At 45.9% G+C, this 14,545-nt stretch overlaps 1 protein-coding gene across 2 annotated transcripts in view; it reads right to left on the bottom strand.

Moving 5' to 3' along the window:
* Nucleotides 1-12,420, bottom strand: part of MAPK3 (mitogen-activated protein kinase 3) — a 73,771-nt gene extending 61,351 nt beyond the window's left edge. For both annotated transcript variants that reach the window (XR_003942872.1, XM_030210067.1), the window contains exon 1: nt 12,211-12,420. Coding sequence is in view for 1 of the 2 variants with exons in the window: in XM_030210067.1 (XP_030065927.1) it covers nt 12,211-12,374 (164 nt within the window). In the remaining variant the exon portion in view is untranslated. The remainder of the gene's footprint in view (nt 1-12,210) is intronic.
* Between the last annotated feature and the right edge of the window lie 2,125 nt (nt 12,421-14,545).

Genomic DNA, 14,545 nt, shown 5'->3' with positions numbered 1-14,545 from the left:
ACCTTCATTCACAGATAGGAAGGAGAGAAGTGGATTATCTATGAGATTGTCTGCTCCCAGTGTAAGTCAAATACTTCAGTTTTTAGGGAGCACTGTTATGATCATCCTTCGGTGAGTGAACTGTCTGCATTCCCAACCACACTGGAAAGTGTAGGGAAAAGAAAAATGTATGCGCATAGCTGATATGCAAGTAGTTTGCCTGTTCCCAGGCCTAGCTAAAAATACCAGCAAATAACTGTCAATACTTATATGCAGGGTGAAACCTCTATTTCCATACAATTTCAGCACTCTAAACCAGAGATAAAAGGTATGCTGGACAAACCACCCTAAATCTGTAGCATACAGGAGGAGCTAGATGTCTCTTATCCACTAGAAATGAGAGGAGGAGAGAAGGAGGGATGGTGAACATTTAGAACTTCCTGAATTAGTGTCAAGCCAAAACTGCCTCAATATGAATAGGGGATAGCCTGATACAAGGACAGTTACTTCCAAGATAACATGCTCAAGAAAGACGTGGTAAGGTAGGATGGGGAAGGAATAGCCCCTGTAGAAGCAGCATCCTCTCTTAAAAAAAATTGCTGCATAGGTAGTAAAACATGCTGATGAGAGAAAGGTTGTCCACAGTACACTAGCAAGAGCTGCATCAGCAGAGACCCCGCTTCGTATTGACTTGCACTCCAAGATACTCCAGACTCTGAGTAGGAACCAGATGACTCTTGTCCATATTAACCACCCAACCTAAGGATTGCAACACCACAATCACTCAGTCGGTGACCACTCGACTCTCCTCTGACCCAGCACCGCAAATCTGAGATCTCTGATGGGGCTGCCAAATGGGAATGTGCAGGTAAGCTTCCCTCAAATCGAGAGCCGTCAAAAACTCGCTTGGTTGAACAGCAGCAATAACTGCCTTTAATGTCTCCATGCGGAAATGATGAACCCGCAAAAACTGGTTTACTTTTCTGAGATCAAGAATAGGCCGAAAAGCCCCTCCCTTCTTTGGAACCACAAAGAAGATGGAGTACCGACCTGTACGCCTTTCTAGAGAAGGAACAGGCACAATAGCCCCTATCCTTAGCAGGTCTCGCAAACACCGCAGAACTGCGGTCCTCTTGGCCCACAATACACAGCGGGACTCCAGAAAAAAGTCTGTGACGGGAGAGAAGAATTCTAACTTGTAACCTTGTCGCACCACATCGAGGACCCACTGATCCGAAGTAATTCTGGCCCACTCTGGAAGAAACAGAGAAAGTAGACCACCGATCTGCTCTCCTCCCAAGTGGACCTGCGCCCCATCATTGGGAGGCCCAAGAAGGAGTCCCCTGACGAGAGGGGGTTGTCCAGCCGGATGATTGTCGTTGCAAAAGGAAGAACGCTGCCCAAAATGAAAGGTTGCGTTGGACCGCCCCGGGCGATACCGGCGCATCTCTCTGAAACGTGACCTCGAGGCACCTTTCTAGGTGTTCCCGAAAAAGCAATTTCCCTCAGAAAGGCAATTTAATGAGCTGTTGCTTAGAGGCCATATCTGCAGCCCAATGATGGAGCCACAGAAGACGCCGAGAGGAAACGGTCAAGGCCATGAGTTTGGCCAAAGCACGGACCAAATCATACAAGGCATCCGCCAAGTACGCCAGCCCAATATCCATCAGCGACATCTGAGGAGTTCCCGGCATATCAGACTCCGAAATCGAATCCACATAATATAGCCAACTGAGACAATCTCTAGTCGCATAAGAACTACAAACAGAAGCTTGAAGTGTCAAAGCGGCCACCTCAAAGGCACATTTTAAAGAGGCCTCTATATGTCTGTCTTGCATATCCTTAAGTGCCACACCACCTTCCACTGGAAGAGTAGTCTTCTTAGTGACCGCCGTCACCAGGGCATCCACCCTAGGTAGAGCAAACTGCTCTAAACGGTCTGCTGAAACTGGATACAGCCTGGCCATAGCCCTGGCTACTTTCAGCCCCCCATCCGGATCCTCCCACTGGGCCGAAATCGACTCTTCAATAGCTTCATGTACCGGAAAGGCCTTAGAAGGTCGTCTGGTACTAGCCATCTTGGGGTTGACTGCCTGAGAAGCCGCAACCTCAGGATCATCTATATTCAGGGCTTCCAGCGCCTGAGAGATAAAGGAGGACAACTCCTCATGGCAGAAGAGTCCTCCGGTTGGTCAGTGAGAACTCCGTCCTCCACGTCCTCTACTCCCGTCTGCTGAGAGAGAGTCACCATGGAGAAGCTGCAGGCGACCGTATGCAGGACTCCTCCTCAGACCCCAAAGAAAGTCTAGGCTTTTTAAGGGAGGAGAAATCCTATGGGGAAAAGCCCAAAATCTCTTGGTTACCCCCAGACCCCCTGAGAGAATCAAAGGCCGAAGCTGTCGCAGCCGCGTGAGGGGGGGGCAAGGCCCTTTTCAACAAAAACACCTGATGGAGTAGCAAAATAAACTGTGGTGAAAACTCCTCCCCCGCAACAGAGGAGGTCACAGCCATGGCACCTGCACCACCGCCCACAGTGCCTGATGCCCCCCCCCCCCCAACTCCACTAGCAGCAGACAAGAAGCTTTGTCCAAAACCGCTAACAGAGCTGGCTCCGCGACCAATTGCAAAATGGCACGAGAATCACCAGGCTCCGGGCGAGAAAGCACGCTCTTGGGTGGGTGGGTGGGTGGGGGGCACCGCTCCGAGTCCCGCCACATCAGCGCACTCTGTGCTGCAAAGGCCCGCTGCCAAACGCCGTTTCCCACATCGGGAACAGCATTTTACCGCCTCCGCTGCCATCGCCCGCCCCCGAACAGGAACCCAGCAGGACTTCTCCCAGACCGGGAAAGCGCGGGAACTGACAGCTGAGCCGAAGTAAAAAACTCTCCGACTCCACTTCGAGGCAAACTCAGACAAGCAGGCAACAGAAAACAGGACTCGGACAGCAGTAACACAAACCTGCTCTCAGCAAAAAACACACTTCCCCGTGCTTCTGTTTCTCTTTTAAACAAATTCTATGGTTCTCTTTTTTTTTTTTTTTTTTAGTGAGGAGGCAGAAACAAACAGGGAAGGAAAGGAACAGCATAAGCCTGTTCAGAGGGAATGTGAACAGCAGGGACCCAGCAACTGCTTATGCTGCCAAAGGGGACACCACCAGTCCGCCACCCCTGGCTCAAACTGGCCACCGGCCCAGGAGCACCCTCAGAGGCCTTGGGCCCAGGAGCTGAAGAAAAAGCCGTCCACCACCTGCTGAGATAGAGACATACTAACTGAGAAAGGAGCTGGCCGTCTGACATCACTGCCTTTAGTATGTTTATCTCTATCTCCACCTGCTGGTAGGCGGATTTAACCCACTCGTTCCTGGATTCACCTGCTGCAAGTGACAAGGAAATCCAGATTCCTCTGCCCCAGGCTTGCTTTGTATAAATATAGCTGGGCTCCCTCCTAGGCTAAGCAGGGCACAAAAGAATCGCACTTTAAGAGATAATCAACTAAGCTTGGTATGAGGATGCAGAATGAGTAGGTGAAGAGAGCATTCAGAGTACTTACAGCTGTCTTCCTATCAACACAATGAAAGGCATAAACACAGAGAGTTGAGGAATAGCCCTACTGCATTATTAAATTTTCTCTCTGCTCATGTCAAATCTCAGGAAGAAAGGGTGGGAGGCTTAGAAGCATTAACTATATCCTGCTTCTGGACATAAGCCTTTTAAATACATCAGAAGCGTGGAGCCAAAATCTTAAAAAAACACCCCCAGCTCAGTTTCAAAACTGGTTAAGGAGCCATCCCAACAAGTCTGTCATCTACCTGCTGGAGATGGAGAAATGCTAAGAATTCCATGGCTGCATGGTACCCTTACGGGGTAAATCATACAGAACTACTGTTTCTCTGTCTCCACTTAACCCACCTGTTCTGGACTGGTCTAGAATGGATACTAGGGAAAAGGATTCAGCACTGAAATTAACTCATGCGATACACATTGGTGCACATCACATCAAAATGTATGATAAGGAGGCTATTAGCTATCCTGCTGCAATGCAGAGAAGGAAGCAGATTTTAAGGTGAGCACATGAGAATTTACAGCCATATCCAAGGAGATACAGGAAGGTTAGTTGCCCTGGTAGACTAGAGGTCCAGTCCAACACAACCCCCCCCCCCCCCCCACCTCAACATAAAATAAAATTCCTGGTAATCTAGCAGCTCTCTTGCTCCCATTATGTTAAATCTTTTTTTTTTTTTTAAAGAAATCTGTATACAAGCAAAACACAACACAATGTCAAGATTTATAACTGTTGAACAATTCAAATTCCTATTTTCTCCCCATCCCTACTGTATCCCTTTGCCCCCTTTATAATTTCACATACAATTCTAATTCTAGCTCAATCCCACCCCATTCCCAACTCTACAACCCCTCCCAATATCTGAGAGAGACATCTCCCCCTTCAGCCACCTCAGAGGGCCTGAGCTCTTATGACCCTCCAGAGAGGAATGACAGAGAAAATTTCCCTACCCCCCTCCCCCTTCTGACAGCTACTTAAGTAAGCTGGGCCAGGGGATATGAAAGAGAAATTTCTCAGGAGATGAACCTATCATAATACACTTAAAATAAAACTCCTACCCCAAGGGAACAGAGAGGCAAAGTATGGGTTCCAGTGCTTAAAAATTTTTTTTAATTAAATTAAAAATCCGGCTTTGCATTTATAAGACCCCTCCCATGCTTCCCAGAATAGCAGAAAGTGTACCAGAGTACACCAGTGCCAAAATGCAGGCGGAGTATCTGAAGTCCAGGACTGCAAGACGCACTTTCATGCGAATAGGCACAACTTCCAAAACAACTAAGTAGAACCCCTGAAGGACCCAGGGCAATCCAATATCAGCTGGACCAGGGTGCCCTCAATTCAACAGTGAAAAAGCAAGGTCAGATAAGCCATGACCCGGCACCAAACATTCTTTACCGCCACTCCCCCCAATAAAAAAGTCCCTGGTAGTCTAGTGTACCCCATTCCCAAACCCCTCCAGAACCTCCCCACCTATCTCAAAAAATGGAAATGCAGAAGTGATGCCCACTCGCTTCTACCTTTGGCATCACCATTATTCAAAATGTTTAATGCCTTATTTTATAGGCTGATCCCTAGCGGTGCTTTGGTACAACTAGGCATTACTCCTGCCTTTCTACTTTTTGAGTTGAGTAGAGGAATTTTTTTTAAATGGTGGGGCGGGGAGGGATGAGAGCTACTAAGACTAGCAGGGGATTTGTGGTGTTTGGGGGAATGCAGACACAGCAACATTATTTTTAAATGCCCCCCTTCCTGTCAATGTGTGAACTTATCGATCTTGCACGACAGAAGAGGGCATTTTGGCAATGAGCTTCAGTGGTGTGCACTGTTTTTTTTTCTGGCAATGACTTAATTTGCATGGTCACTGATTACTGCATTGCCACAATATTTACCATTTTGCGGTAGAAGCCATGCGCTTAACCATCAGCGTGTGGCTCTATGTGGTTTTCCGCATCAATCCACAGTGAGAGAGGGAGACATCCTAAATACCAGTCGGATGATTAATGCAGGGAGAGTGTAAGCAGGGAAATTGCAGGCAAAAGATAGCTATTGTATAGTACAGAGAAGAATGCAAGATGCAGAGAGGTGAGCACAAGAGAAAAAAACATACATATATTTTTGACTGGGGAGGGGACGGAAGGTACAGAGTAACAATGGAAACAGAAAACAATTAAGAGCGACAAAGATCTGGAGAAGCAGAAAGAGGTGGCATACAGAAAAGACATACAATAAATCAATGCAAGAGTAGATAACTGCATGAACATGACAAGCACAGCAAGCAACAGGAGGATGGATCTTACAGATATGATAGAGCAGAAACTAAAGGAAATAGCAAGTATGGAGGCAGAGGGAAAGGGTCAAAGACAGGGTGGAATGCACCAGGCTGAGTGGTGGGGGAATTCTAGAAAAAGCAGGAAAACATATCACCTCAGTATCACTAGGGTTCAGCATCAGAAGTGTGAACATATTTAAAAGGGCATGACGGAGAAAGAAGAGGAAAGCTGGGAACATACAGATGGGTGAAAGAACAATTTGGATGTTGTGAGAAAAGGAGTGATGAGAAAAAGTGTGGAGGAGGAAATGAGAGCATTAAGAGATACAGTGACAAAAGCAGTGGCCCAAGGACAGAACCTTGCAAGACACCAACAGGAAGTGAGGAAAGAGCAGAATGAATATGTTAACATGTACACTCAAGAAGCAATTAGATGAGAATATGACAAAAATCAAGAAAGACCACACTGACAAAACTGACCCAGTATTGCAAGTTGCTGAGGGCAAAGAAATAGACAATGATAGAGTTACAAGAATGGAGATATGAACATGGCTGACATGGAGGGCAGTTTTACTGAAGTGGAACGGATCAGATATAAGTTTTGACATGAGATTGCATGTTCCAAGATCCGAGAGTGAAAACAAAAGTAGCAAAATAGACCAACTGCACTGGGAACAATCCTAGAGAATGAAGACTAGCTGATGAGGGAATACATCACAAAGTGGTTCAATACTTTACAGGAAAAGTAGGTTTTTGATAATATGTGAAAAGACAAAGCAAGTAGGCTAAAAAAAATTGGGATTTAGGTTTAAACTAAACAGTATGATAGGATTTTGGGCCACAGGTAACAGAGAAACAGGTCTGGAAATTTCATGAGTATCAAGTAACCTAAAATTAAGATCCTGGCACCAGACAGATGGCTGTGGAGGCTGCCACTGCTCAGCTGAAGGTATGGGGCATTAGAGAAGAGTTGGCAGAAGTGTGCCTGGAACCAAAAGGGATAAAGCAGAGTCCTTGGAAGGTGAAAAAAATGGGAGGGGGAAAGGAAAGTAAAAAGTACAACTGATTAAAGACAGAACAAAGTGAAAATGGACAAAAACAGACCAAAAACAAATTAGCCATAAGTGAAAAACCTCCCATGACCCCTCAATATTTTTGGCTGGCACCCAAATTCTCAAGTCCTGCCCCCTCAACCTCCTTCCCCTACCCACAACACACAAACATAGAAAGAATCAGGACTTGGAACACCATGTCACAGGGCATGGGGAAGGTGGGACACAGATAGGTGTATAATAGACTAAGCTTAAAGGAAGAAACAGAAAAATGAAAGCAGATAAAAGACAGACAGGCAGACTGGATAGGCCATATGATCATCTACTATCCCTTCCTCTCTGGAGATTATGCATCTGTAAAGCACAATATACACCTGAAAGTACTATACAAATGTTGGTATATGTTACATATAACGTATGCAAAGCTTTCAGTTTCCTGCAGCAGCTAAGCAAAGATCTGTCAGCTAATTTTTAATGTGACTATTCTGCAGCATATTTGTATACAGCTGTACAGAACACACCCCTTTTGAGAAGTCAAATTGTAAACATTATTTGAATACAACTGCAGACTTTCAGAATTATTCTGGCATGTTTTCTTCTCCATTTTCTGTTTTTTTCCCCACCTTTCAACTACAGCCTTAGCTCTTCCTCCTAGAATGACTTTACCCTATCATCTTCACCATCCAATCTCTCATGTTTCTCCTTCCTAGCATGCCACACTTTCTTCTTCACTCCTGCAATTTATCTTTTCTTGTGTAGCTCTTCTCCTCTCCCTCTTTAGTCCACCCTTATGTCTCCTCTTCCTCTTGCCTATTCCAGCACCCTCCTTTCAGTTCCTTCAGATGCTCATCCCCTCTGCTTTGCTAGTTTTTGTTGCTGCAGTCAGCCTTTCCCACCATTGCTAATTCAGCCAATACCGCATGGCTTTGTTTACTGTCAGTCGCATAGTACCAGAAGGAGACAGCAGGGGCGGGTGACTGAGTATGAGAGACACTTATGGCACTAGGAATAAGCTGTAGGCTGAAGCAGTTGTGGCAAAAGTCAGCCTTCGAGTAAAGAAGAGGGGGTGACAACATCTTGATGGCTCTGGCGGGAGCAGAACAGAGAAGGGGAGATGCATCGGAGGTGGTAGGACAGCCAGAAGGGGCAGGTTTGGCCAGAAAACTAGTGAAGGTGGTAAGCAGATAACAGGGTATAGTAACAGGAGCCAGCATAGGAAAATTCTAGAGAAGGCAACAGTTTGCTTTGGTAGCAGGATGGAGAATGAATTAGCAGCAGTGAACGGCAGAACCATAAGCTGTTTCCCCAAGTCTGTTGCAGTTTCCATGGCTGCAGAATCATGGGAAACTGGAGAGGTGTGTGTGGTTTATTTCCTTCACACAAAGAAATACTGAAATTAAGTCTTCACATTCCTAACAAGCAATGTCAGAAATATCCTGGCTGGTACATCTGGTGTAAGCTATAATCATTTCGACTGTGTATAATTTCTGTTCCCATAATGGATTATTTTTTTATTTTTGTTTTGCCGGAGATGACTGCAGAAAAATCAACTTATCTATGAGGGTAAAAGTTCATAGCTAAATATATACGAATCCCTATATCTTAACTAACCTTAGTTTTCCAAAAGTCTTATTTCAGATTCAAAATCACCATCCTTCTAAAAATCTGGATATCCAATTTCATGTATTATTATTAAATATATTAGGAGGGGACCTAGTTCCTCTTTTGAAATGAATTTATTTTAAGACTTTTCCTATAAGGGGAACATGAGTTATTACCATGCAAACTTTCAGCACCTAACTTGAGAAAACATTGGTTAGATTTCATATATGATTTATATGTTATAACTAATGTCTGCACCAGGTGGGAAGCTCAAACTTAACACTACTAATCAAGACAGGAAAGTCTATATAAACAAAACAATTTCAAGGAGGACTGGGCTCCCCCATATTTAAATAAATAGAAAGAGGAAGGAAGAGACTTGACTTGGTGGCACCAACCTGATGAAGAGGTGCCTACATGCCAGTGTTTGCACAATCATGTATACCGAATGCCTAAAAAGTCATTTCCTCTTTTTTTTCTCCGGTTTGGACAATAGACTTGAACACTTGATTATTTGCCTTTCCTAATTTAAGCTTGAGGTAGGTCTGTTTGTACAGGGGCCATAGCTTTTCTTCCAAGCCACAGCCCCTCTCTAGACTGAGCAGTAGCTTTCCCTTTGACCCCATCTTCTGTCAACTTTAGTCTCCAATCTCCCCTTGCTTTCTTCTTCTTGTATGAGTGTCTGTACATTAACTGTAATAGCTCAGATATTGTAGCCACTCTTGAGCATCAGGAAATTTTGGGCTAGACTGAGAAAATTCCTTGAAATATGGCTCAAAGGCATTGCTGCAAGGAAATGCTGGAGGATGGCGTAAAGGAGAACAAGATGAGTGCAGGCATACCTGAAGTAGGTAAAGAGCCACAAAAGGGAATGAAGTGGAAGCTAGTACTAGAAAAGCAGAGAAAAAAAATCTCTATGAAGATATTACAACTAGCTAGTTGGATTTTCAGGGTTAGCACAAGATCTGCAATATATCAAAAAAAGACCCATTGTATATAAATCTCTCTCATGCATGTTCACTGTGGTGATCCTGAATCCCTACTGGTTAGGGTAAGGGATGAAAAGCATTGCCTAGTGGCATGAAAGGTACATCACTGCCTCTATGGTAATATGAACATCAACAACAACAAAATGCAGACAATTTTCTTCCCTCGCCACACTAATACATGGCCTTTTTTTTTTTTTTTACTAAAGTGTGCTAAATAGTTGTCATGAACTATGTGCTTCAAAATCCCATTCTGTTCAGTGTGGAATAGGGAGCAGAATAGGTAGAGATTGGGCATGAATTTACATAGTAGATGACGGCAGAAAAAGACCTGCACGGTCCATCCAGTCTGCTCAACAAGATAAATTCGTTTGTGCTATTTAACACATTGTAAGGAATTTTTCTGGCTAGTATAGCTGGCCCTGGAATTTCATGACTTATGCTATATACATCACGGCTGAAAAAGTCCTGGGAGTCAGGTCACCTGGGCACCTAAAATATGATACTCAATGCCTGAAATTCAGAAAAGTGAAAAAAAAAAAAAACCCCAAAACAAAACAAAAATAATTCTAAACATACAAACAGTAAACTTTAAACCTTTAAAAGAGAGAGAAGGGAAAAAATCCTCTTAATCCTAATATTTCTGGATTGGTATTGATATTTTCTTAATATACTGCCACCTCTGAGATACAAATAAAGGTATGGGCACATAAGCAGCCCACTGACAATCATTGTGACCTTGGTGCTGATTTGGTAAGATAAAGAAAGAAAGAAAGAAAGAAAGAAAGAAAGAAAGAAAGAAAGAAAGAAAGAAAGAAAGAAAGACACCTTGATCAGGTCCTCTGTTTGTAAACTATACCTGTATGCAGTTTGTTAAAACTGCCTCCAATAAAAGCTGAACAGAAAAAATATTAATAAATGGAGAAGATAGGGATAAGCATGCAAGCATAAGACTATAAATATGAAAAGTAGCAAACAAAAATGTAGATAGTATTAGAGGAAGTATGGGATATAGACCTGTAAAAAGTTACGACTAGTGCTGCTGACCATAGTTTCCAGACCACTATGCATGTCCCAATATTACACACAACCCGATTTACTAACACTTATCTACTAGCTGCTTTGGAAACATTAAAGGTCTGAAATAGTAGTGTCCTATCCAAGGGGAGAGGTGGGAGTTTTAGAGTGGACCATGGCCCCTTTGTGCCAGCTTGAGGAGGTGCTGGAAGGCGAAAAACAAACTTATTGGGGCTTTTGCGCTGGGGGGAGGGGAGGGAGGGAAATGTAAACATCAGCCCCTGTGTGTAGACACACATGATGTACCTGAAATGCCCGCCTGTGATAGGCTGAAATGCTGCACCACAGGTGGACCTTCATTGATAAAGAGGAGTCACTCCCCCCCAATGGTCAAAGGAGGTACTGGCTGGGAAAGTCCTGGGGATCAGCCAGGATCCCCTCACCTGCTACTCATACCATAGACTCCCACCACCTCTCCCCACCCCAGCCAGGGTTTTCAATGTAGCCCTTGGACCATAAAGTTTGCTTGCTTCTCAGCTAGTGACATATGTAGTGCAGTTTATTGTGATCCATCAAGATCTAAGATGCAGCACGCCCCCAAATAATGGGCATCCTCTTTGAACCAAGGAACACAGGATATCACCTATACCCCAACATGGAATAAGACTATAACTGACAAGACCAGTACATCCAGTTCACGGGACTATTCTATTGCCCGCGGTTAGTATAATATCAACATGAGATGAGACTGCAGTTATAAAATTTAAAATGAAAGACTGGTATGAGAAGAGACTGTAGACAGGTCAAGGTTGCCACAAAGCTGACTTGTGATCATGCTGCACTTGGTACAAGGTTTGCATGAGGTAAGGCAGCAGGTATGATAAAGTTAAACAGGCTGCAAGCAGAATAGAGATGCATACAGAAGGTTGTTTTGGATCTGGATTTGGAATAAGCTAGCAGCTTATCACTGAATAAGACTGCAGTTGGCACTGGACATTAACTACAATTGGGATGAGTTTGGCATACAGCAAGGTTACTACTGGCATAAGGAATAAAACTTTGGCATGGAATGGGATTGCATAAACTCAGGAATGAGATAGTATGAGGTAATGCAGAAGCTGGAAGATATTTAGTAAGGAATAGAGAAACAGTTAAGAAATACAGGTAGCACGAGTGGCACAAAAGAAGGCTGCAGCTAAGATGAAGTCATAACCATTCAGCTGGTATAAAGTAACGCAAGAGACGGTAAAGCCTGGTTTCGATGAGAGTTGGCACTAGACAGAGATGCACCTGAACGAGATTGAGCATTAGGGTAAAGTTACAACGAGTAAGGGTGGCAAATCTGCAGGTAGGTTCGCTAGGGGCGAGGTTGCAGTTAATAGAAAGATTACAACAGAAAAAACTGAAACAAGCATAAGCAGCTTGGGACTAAGCAACGATTGCTACCGGGTAAATCTATACTTAGTGGGAGGCTAGCATGGCATTAGGCTACAGTTAGCATAAGGAACAGGTAGAGCAAGTAAAAACCTTAGATGACGGGGGAAACCCCCCTGCAATTAGCATAAGCCTGGCAAGGGGGAAGGTCAGGGTCAGTGCGGAAGGAGGCTGCGGGCGTGCACAGCTTGGCCAAGGGAGAGGCTGAAGGTGGGACGAGCTTGGCCTAGAAGAAGCTGTGAATGAGGCAGTGGCAAGAAGAATAAGAGGGAATAAGAGCGGAGCAGGGCGGGGCCCGGACTGCACTCACCACACCATGCCGTATGCGCCCTCCCCGATGTACTGCAGCTCCGTATACCGCGGCCCCACGTCGAACAGCTGGCCCTTCACCGACTCAATGCCGGGCTTCGTGTGTCCGGCCACAGCCGGAGCTACTACAGTTGCAGCCTGGGCTCGTTCCGCTGCCGCCGCCATCTCTGTCGACGCCTCGCCCTCAGCCTCTCCCCGGCCCCTAGCAACCACGCAGCGCACGGCGCCCCACCCCCTAACAACCGCTCTGCCGGGGGGTACACACTTCACACGCTAGTACAAGCGACGCACGCCGCGCTAGATAGGGGCGGGGAATGGATGATCGGCTTGTCTATAATCAGGTTGAGTCTGAGGTGTGTACGGTAATACACTGCTAGTGACGTCATGTCGCCTTGATTTTTCTTTTTCGTTATTATCTGGGCGTATTTCTTTCTGCTAGTTTTACATTTATGGACGAAATGTTTGTGCTTTTTGATATGGCTACGCCCCAGTTAAAAATAACTTTCTTCTCTTGTCCTATTGTGCAGTTGGGTACGAGTGCCATGGAGGCGACAGTAACCAGGCACCATTGCCCCTCTGGGAGAAGAGGGGTGGGGGAAGATGTGACAACTCGCTCCCTACTACTACTACTACTTAACATTTCTATAGCGCTACAAGGCATACGCAGCGCTGTACACCATACACAAAAATGACAATCCCTGCTCATAGAGCTTACAATCTGAGCATCTGGCCAAAAAGAAAGGCCCAGGGTTGTGCAGGCTGATGGAGGCAGGGCCATTCTGATTCTGAGGGCTGTGCAGGTGATGTAGCCCAAGGAGGTTGTTATCAAATCACCTTGATGTGGCACAGTGGGCAAGGGAGACAGCAGGGGCTGGGGCCTATCCAGCAGTGGTGCAGCACCCTAAATTTCTTCCTGAGGAACGGTACAGTTTAGGGGGTGAAGAACTTTTGTGTATGAAAGAGGAGCAGAACTTGGGTATGAACGTATGTGATTTTTGACCTCCTTTCCCAAGATGTGTTTAAAAACAAGCATGCTGGTTCTCCTTTCCTCCTTGCTACTTAAACTCCTGCAATGAGGCCCATTGCCGGAAGCCCCACAGTTGTACTGGAATTTGCATGGCCATTATATCCTGAGCTCAGCAATGCCAGCTTCTGGGAATACTTTGGAAGAAAGGTGGGAGAGGGGGGATGTGATAGAGACATTACCTATCCTATATAATAATTCTCACTTCCAATGTTCTATTGGTCTTGCTGCCTGTATTCGTGACTTCTTTGGAGTTGGTCTGCTAGGCTCCGTAGCACAGGCTGACGTCACAGTAGCCATTGTGGCTGCACCCCTGGGGGGCGGGGCTGCCCTGGGAGTGGGCGGGGCGCGTTGCTCTGTGCAGCCTGCGGGTGCTGCATCCCGGTTCGATCGCCCCGGAGAGCGCTGCAGCCGTGGCACTGGCCGGGGGGGGGGGGGGTCTGACCGGCCGGAGGTTGCCTGCAGGGGCCGGTGAGTGACCGGCAGTCGGGGCCACGTTTAAATAACCCGAGGATGCCCAATCCGGAGGTGAGTCCTGCCTGCTGCACAAGGGGGAGTCAAGGGGAAGATGCCTAACGTCAGCAGATGAGTCCCACCCGCCGCCCACAGACACACTGACAGGGAGGGAGGGACCCTGAAACTCGGAGGGAGGGAGGGAGGGGACAGCCCTGGTACTCAAAGGGAGGGGGAGACGACGACCCTGGAACTGGGGGGGGGGGGGCCCTGGCACACACTCTCATTCTCACACACACACTCTCCCTCTCACAGACACACTCGCACCCAGTCTCACTCTCTGTCACACACACACGCGCACATTCTCTCTCTCTCTCTCACAGAGTCAGTCTCAAACACACTCTCTCAAACATACACACTCCGAGGAAAACCTTGCTAGCGCCCGTTTCATTTGTGTCAGAAACAGGCCTTTTTTACTATGTAGCATAAGTACACAGGAGACAAGTCTCTTTCAATTGAAAAGAAGCTCTGGAACGAGGGAGCATAGGATGAAGGTGAAAGGGAATAGACTTAGAAGTAACTTGAGGAAATATTACTTCATGGAAGGAGTAGTGAATTCATGGAACGGCCTCCCGGTGGAAGTGGTGGAAACAAAAACAGTATCTACATATGATCTCTAAGGGAGTGATAGGGGGAATATATTGCATGGATGGGTAGACTGGATAGGCCATGTGGTCTTTATCTGACTACATTTTTCTATGTCTTGCCTGTGATTGTTGCAGTGCAGTGAGTGGAACAGGGATGCTAGGGAGTACATCGCACAGGGCAGAATTCCAGCTCCCGATGCTCCTGGATGAGG

Source organism: Microcaecilia unicolor, chromosome 7 (assembly GCF_901765095.1).
Source record: "Microcaecilia unicolor chromosome 7, aMicUni1.1, whole genome shotgun sequence".
Lineage (NCBI taxonomy): Eukaryota > Metazoa > Chordata > Amphibia > Gymnophiona > Siphonopidae > Microcaecilia > Microcaecilia unicolor.
The sequence above is the reverse complement of the archived record's forward strand: the minus strand, read 5'-3'. Positions and strand labels throughout refer to the sequence as shown.